Source organism: Penaeus vannamei, chromosome 30 (genome assembly GCF_042767895.1).
Source record: "Penaeus vannamei isolate JL-2024 chromosome 30, ASM4276789v1, whole genome shotgun sequence".
Taxonomy (NCBI): domain Eukaryota; kingdom Metazoa; phylum Arthropoda; class Malacostraca; order Decapoda; family Penaeidae; genus Penaeus; species Penaeus vannamei.
In genome coordinates, this window is record NC_091578.1 from 25,324,493 (window position 1) to 25,331,992 (window position 7,500).

The 7,500-nt window shown below is 34.0% G+C and overlaps 2 protein-coding genes across 15 annotated transcripts in view; one reads left to right on the top strand and one right to left on the bottom strand.

The window, feature by feature from the left end:
- Positions 1-4,085, bottom strand: part of Cbp20 (cap binding protein 20) — a 13,586-nt gene extending 9,501 nt beyond the window's left edge. Inside the window, exons 1-2 of one of the 2 annotated variants that reach the window (XM_027355843.2) lie at positions 3,961-4,085; positions 3,455-3,588 (exon numbers count right to left, since the gene is read on the bottom strand). In XM_027355843.2, coding sequence (XP_027211644.2) covers positions 3,455-3,588; positions 3,961-4,009 — 183 coding nt within the window. In that variant the 5' untranslated portion in view covers positions 4,010-4,085. The remainder of the gene's footprint in view (positions 1-3,454; positions 3,589-3,960) is intronic. The other variant, XM_070143240.1, reaches the window with a different exon arrangement.
- RhoGAP71E (Rho GTPase activating protein at 71E) overlaps positions 1,236-7,500 on the top strand; it is a 101,804-nt gene continuing 95,539 nt past the window's right edge. For 2 of the 13 annotated variants that reach the window (XM_070143217.1, XM_070143234.1), the window contains exon 1: positions 1,239-1,485. The gene's annotated coding sequence lies outside the window, so the exon portion shown is untranslated. Of the gene's footprint in view, positions 1,486-7,500 lie in introns of all 13 variants that reach the window. The other 11 variants (XM_070143222.1, XM_070143237.1, XM_070143238.1 and 8 more) reach the window with 9 other exon arrangements.

The following is a 7,500-nucleotide window of genomic DNA, read 5'->3' on the forward strand; positions in this document are numbered from 1 at the left end:
GTATTAAGAATAATGATAGTTATATACCTGCAAAAAATCATATAGAAGATTAAGGTGAATGAATTTGGAAATATTCGAATTTTAGAGCCTCTTTTTACTTATGTCTATCACATATGATAAAGTTAATTCACATCGATAAGTTCAACAACTACACATCCTGAAGAGAATATATGATTTAGGAAATACTGGACGTCCGTTCATTTTCTAAAAATAGACCTAAGTCACGCTAGTACTTCAATCCTTTTTCACATTATTATAAATCTGATGAAATTATTGTAATTCTGTTTTATTTTGCATTCTAACGATATTCTCTCTTTCCTTTTTTGTTGCAATTCTATGGAAAATATCACGTATTTGCGATTTTTTAAACAATTTCCGTTCCATTATTTACTGTATATCATATTTTTACATTTCATCTTAAATTCCTTGGAGGTTAATGAAGAAATAATCTAAATCACTCCAAAAGTACCAAATGTTATGCACAACACAGTGTTATGTATGAGTTGTTATAACCCATAAACAGTAAAATAGTCTAAATAGATTAGAGTAACCGGCTCTTAAAGGAAGCCGGGACGTTTATCATGCTATTTTATAACACACTGAATCTTATCATTTCACAATCAACAAATAAATCCACAGGAATCCCCCAATACAAAAAATGCGATAGGAAAAGAATCCCAAAAAAGATTTAAAACTCCGCAATAGATTAGTATAGAATAGAGGAACGCGTCACTCACAAAGGGCTGCGTGAGTATCAAGCTATTTTCAGTATATTTTAATTCATAAACTTATAACGGGAAAATAAATCATCAGTATAAGATGGAATTCAGAAGCAAACTGAACATTAGAAAGATAACCCAAAATATAGTTCGAAAATCAAATAAATAAAGATTAGAACAGAGAAAGCGTCCGTCGGGAGGCCGGGCGAGTATCAAGCTATAACGCATTCTATATCATGTGAATTCACACTTAACACAGAACCAGCATGCTACATACATTACGAATTACTTTAAAGATCTACTTATCAACAAACTAAGGCAAAACAGGCTCATGAATTCCACAAATCAATTCTAGAACAGAGAAACGCGTCACTCGGGAAGTCCGAAATAATACATCACTCTTATAACGCATCATAAAGCCCGCAGACTCACAACACGAGTCTGAATCAAACGCCCAATAAAACCTAATGCCCCTAAACCAATCACACAATACCCTAAATACCCCTATTACGCCCCTAGAACCCGAAAATGAAGGCAAAAAGTGTGAAGGGAAGCCCCGGTGCCAGCGCGAGCGTTTGAAGGCGGCGCGCGGACGTCCGAGCAGAAGGTTGAGCAGGCCGCCGCCAGAAGGATCATATTTAAAGGCGCCATATTGATTTTTATAATGTTTGGATAGGTGTGGTTGGGGATGGAGGTTGCTCAGAGGAAATCGGGGAAAATGGAATGACTCTTGAAGTCAAAGCACCCTATTCAACCCTGCCATATGGTGAGTTAGCGGCCCGAGAGCCCCGCGGAGGAGGAAGGGGGCGAGAAGACCTCTTGGAAAGACCTCTAGGGAAGACAGACCTCTTGGGAAGACCTCTTGGGAAGACCTCTGGGGGAGACAGACCTCTTGGGAAGACATCTAGGGACGACAGACCTCATAGGAAGACAGACCTACTGGGAAGATAGATCTCTTGGGAAGACAAGACCTATTAGAAAGACAAACCTACTGGGACGACACACCTCTTAGGAAGACCTCTTAGGAAGACAGTAGACAGACCTCTTGGAAAGACCTTCTCAAGGCTGGAAGGGAAAAAAGGGGAGTCCCCAGCCCTCCTGTGGACTGGAGAAGAGCACACTTAGGTTCCCTTCCCCTCCTCTTCTTCCCACTCCTATGAAACCCAAGACAGATTTTGGTGGGTGGGTTGCCTGGAATTTTTACAGTATTTTCTCACCCATAGCTATTTTAGTAATATTTTTAAGGCTGTGGGGAGTGTAATGTTGGTGTACGAGGGACTAAGGAATGGTTTATCTTCCAATACCCCAAGTCTTGTGGTTGTGAAAACCTATGTCCTCGTCACGGTGCTAGGACTGTGGTCATGAACAACCCAGCAGTGGGTTGTCAAGAAAAAATTGTGCTGATCAGATGTCAGGTGCCTCACAATATTTGGCAGACAAGGCTTGACCTGGGTTGCGTGATCGATCTTGTTCAATGACTTGTTGGGCTATCCCTCACTCTTGTGTTCGTGACTGCCGACAGTCATTTTCGTTAGTGGGGTAATACAAATCTTTATGGTGTATGAATTGAAATTAAGGTGCCAAATTTTTTATATATTTTACATTTGATGTAGTGGGTGTGACAGCTGGGATATTATGGCTGAAAATACTGGAAAATAAGAATATATCTTGTGTTCAAGATCATGGACTGAAAATTTTATTGAAAAGGGTGACACGATTTTGAATGGAGTAAACAAGTCTTTTTGTGGTATTCTAATAAAGGTGGTGGATGACAGAATAACTTGACATTCTTAGAAAATTGGAGAAATCCTAATAAATGAAAGGCATGAGACTGTACCATATGCAGGTATATGAATTCATAACTAAGTCTCATTTTGTTATTCAAGGTTCTGTTAAGTAATTGTTTGTGTGTTTATGTCTAAAAGATGAAGTAAATAGGTTGTTAGAGAGAGTTAGCTGAATTATGGTGAATAGCTGAAGCTAATGTTAGCTTAGCCTAGCAAGAGTTTACAAAATTTGTTGTAATTGTTTTTGTCATTTCCAGCACACTGGTAATAGATTGATATGAAAATACTGATTTTGAAATTGAGTTCTTTAGAATATATTATCTGCTAAGATTTGAATTTTGATATGGGCTTAATACTGCAATAAAAAAAAGAAATCATTAAGATGTAAGTAATTTGTGAATCTTTCTTGTGGTATCTTAAATTAGAATAAGAAAATTGCTATTATTACTGTAATGTGACTTTTTTTTAAAGCCAATCAGCATACCTTGTGCATCATGAATTGAGACAGAAAACATATATTCAAGTGGGTGTGGCCTTATGGATGTAGAATGTCTCCAAAAGTTTTGTTAATATATCTTATAAATTAACTCCCAAATGAGTGTGTATGAGTGGTTTAGTCCTTTTTTTCAAATTCTTGAACCTAGGATTATCTACACCTAAGAAAAAGGCCCACAATTGCCTTGGCCTTCACACTTTCAGCATTCTCGATACAGCCAACAACTTCCATAATATATATTTGGCAAGATGGTTTGGAATGGTTCTTTATAAGATGGCATTTTCTGAGTGAAGTCTAGAAGCTTAATCTTGCCAAAGTATTCATACAAAGGCACAGAGGCCTCAGCAAACATTTGAGTTATTGTTGACATATCTTTGATATATGCTTATATGTTAACCTTAAAAGAATAGAAATAGTTCACACAAAATAAAGAGAAGGCTACAGTCACTTACCATAGTCTGTGAAGTTTTGTTTTTGGGGTTTATTCCAGTGATTACTCCAGTATGGCATCTTCGCTTTGTGAACTGGCGTCTTTGCTTTGTGCGCTGGCATCTCCACTTTCTGCTTTGGTATTTATATGCTGGTTCTGTAGAATATTTTAACTTCCCTAGCAACTTATCAGTGAATAAGGATCATTCCAAGGTTTATATACCTATTCATATGTGGGAAGGGTTGTTGGCAGCTGCCAGTATGTACATCCCAGAGGTTATGGATTGAGTAATGAAATACTTTTGTCAAAATGATATTGTCCTTCAGGGTATTCATGTGCAAAAAAACTCAGTATAGATATTTGAATTAAATTTGACACATATGCAAACATAAAATAAAAACATTTTATCATTAAATGTATGATATTAAATGTCTGTGTATATATATATATATATATATATATATATATATATATATATATATATATATATATATATATATATATATACAAGGAACAAGAATTCCTTACGTGAATGGAGCCTCAAAGACTTTGATGACCTTGTCTTGTTTCTTTCCATTTTCTGAAGTGGAGAGCACAATCATATATACTTTCATGAACAGTTAATGTATTAATGAACTATTGAATTAGAAAATATCAAAAATTTGTTGTTTCTATATATACTAAGGTACATATGCACTTCAGTCGAACCTTATATGTTATATTTATAATTTATGTATGTTGCAAGTTCTCTGTTGCTGTTGAAAGACTTCCTGTTTTTATTTATTTGTTGACTTATATCCACACATTATGACCTGATTATTTGCTCATAACTGATGTTAGTATTTTAGTTATAAGTGATTATCATAACCAATATGATTTTATTTTTAGCATAATTGGTGTCATCATTATCATTATTTGTTACCTTGATCAAATATTTTACATCTATTGCTTTCAGTGGTAGTTTTTCGGTTTTGGTCATATAGTTCAAAGTAAATAGTGTGTGGAATCAAACAATTGATCATTTTTAGACATTTTTCTTATGAAGACGATTGAAATTAAGTAAGTTATGAAAGTCAAGATAGTTGAATATGATGATAACAAGACCTACTTTCCATTACCATAGCCTTGACCATCATATGTTGGTTTAGTTAAGTTTAGAACTACTCTAGCTTTTATTATGCCAGAAAGTATGTGGCTATAGTTGGTTGTTGCATAAAGCATGCTTGCCTTTATCATGAAGCTTAATTGTTTTTAACTTTATATTTTTGTTTTGCAGCAGCTTGTGTTATGTGTGAAATAATTCAGAATTCCTTTGATCTATTATTGATTTAATGTAATGTTTACTTGTTGGGAATGCTTGTGCAAAACTGAAATTTAGTTATGAATTTTTTTTATTATTTTCAGTGTAGATTTTCAGGTTATTGTTATGGATTGTAATATTGATCAATATTTTGCTATTGCTGAATATACTATGTTTTTCCTTGTTTTCATATTGTCATTGTTGTTATTAATATTAGGACTGTCATAGCTATGGTTTTTGTTATTGTTTTACCCATTTTCATTGACAATATTAATCATATTTATCATTCAAGGCCTATAATCTGTAATCCTCTGTAATTTTTATTACCTACATTGCAATGATAAAAAAGATTTTTGAGTTCATTAACAGTTATTAACTTGTGAATGATTATTAGTATTTGATGCTTGTATATCATGGATGTCTGTGTTATTATTATTAACATTGTAGTTCTTATTGTTGGTGTCATTGTCTTTACATGTTATTTTTATTCTTATATTAAATCATTTCATACAAGTATATTTGATTTCCTTATGTGATTTATTTTAATACTTAGAATTGTGATTTTTTTGTTATCATCATTATTTTTTTATAGGTAGTACTATTATCATGATGATATTAAAGCTATTATTGTCTTTGTATCATTGAAGCCTTTTTTATTGTTGTTATTATTACTGATTATTTATTTATCATTATTATTATTGTTTATATTGTTTAGCTAAGATTATTGTTATTAGTACTCTCTGCTAATATTATTATATTTTCATTTTTTCCTTGCTAGGGATGTAGTTTATTTGTTTTTAACATTAGTTAGTTAATTAGTGCTAAGGCTTTATTAAGATTGTTATCATAGTCATTATATATATTTTTTAGATTAATTGTAGTTAATATACCTGCAGTACCATTGCTGCTGCTTCTAGTACTTTATATAATGATATTACATGATATTTAAAGGATATTTATCTTTATTATTGTAATTACTAATTTTGTAAGTTATTTGTTTGGCAACATGATATATTCATGGTAATGAAACAGTGGTAGAAATATTGTATTATGTTACCGATAGTAGTAGTATTGATAACACAACAATAAGAATAAGGAATTGATATTGTTATTATAATTCAACCTCACAGTAGTTGTAGCATTTGAATTAGAAGGTCAAATTATTGTGCCTTTACAGTCTAGCAGTCGATGCTGTTTCTGGTTTCATGAAAGGTGTGGGAAATGGTTGTTATTAGTATTTCAATGGCCGGCAATGAAAGATATTATCAAATATAGTCATGTTTAAGTTTAAGATCGTAAATAAGGTCACAGACTGATGTTTTCTTGATTTATAAAGTCACACATGCATGCACACATGCACTCACTCACTCACTCACTCACTCACTCACTCACTCACTCACTCACTCACTCACTCACTCACTCACTCACTCACTCACTCACTCACTCACTCACTCACTCACTCACTCACTCACTCACTCACTCACTCACTCTCTCTTTCTCTCTCTCTCTCTCTCTCTCTCTCTCTCTCTCTCTCTCTCTCTCTCTCTCTCTCTCTCTCTCTCTCTCTCTCTCTCTCTCTCTCTCTCTCTCTCTCTCTCTCTCTCTCTCTCTCACCCACCCACCCACCCACCCCCCCACCCACCCACCCACTCACTCACTCACTCACTCACTCACTCACTCACTCACTCACTCACTCACTCACTCACTCACTCACTCACTCTCTCTCTCTCTCTCTCTCTCTCTCTCTCTCTCTCTCTCTCTCTCTCTCTCTCTCTCACTCACTCACTCACTCACTCACTCACTCACTCACTCACTCACTCACTCTCTCTCTCTCTCTCTCTCTCTCTCTCTCTCTCTCTCTCTCTCTCTCTCTCTCTCTCTCTCTCTCTCTCTCTCTCTCTCTCTCTCTCTCTCTCTCTCAAAATCATGTATTTAGTATATAGTAAATTATCATCACCACCACCATCATCAATTATTGTTATTGATTATTCATAGTACTAATACTGTTACATCTCTTTTATCACTGTCATTATTATTGATAATGACAATTGTAATATTGTTAGTTTGTTTATGATATGATTGTTACTGCTGTTACTTATATTGTTATATTATCATTGCCACCACCTTTATAATGAACATCATTATTAATTGGATTTTGGGTTTGTTAGGAAGAGAATAATTATATTATTGGTGGTGCCATAATGAATAACAATACAGTGACACATGCATTGCTAAAAACAAGTCGATAGATCTTATTGACGAGGGGACATCACCAGTGGAGCCTGTCCTGTGCTTGAATTTTTGTTGTGTCAAATATAAAGGGAAGTAACATATACCTGTTGAGAAAAGTTGAAACAGAAATTAAAAGAATTAGCAAAAGTGTGGGGAAACAAAGAAAATGGTAAAAGAGAGGACAGGAAGATAAAATGAAGAAGAAAAGGAAAAGTGGAAAATGCCTGTTTGTGCTATTTAGTAGAGAAGATTACATGTGAATTGAAGAATGAAACAAAGTGCAGTATAATGATAGATTGGGATAGACAACTTCAATTAGAAGAAAGTTAATTGCATGCTCAATATATATTTATTCACTTTGCCTTTATTCTATTTAAACACTGTATCATTTTGTTTTGTTCTACTTTTTTCTGATTTTTTGTACTCAAGAACTTTGTGTTTTTGACATGTAGTTTACCACTTATATAGTGTCATTAATTATATTATTACTAACAAATTGACTGCTGGTTTATGTGATATCTACTGTAGTATTATTT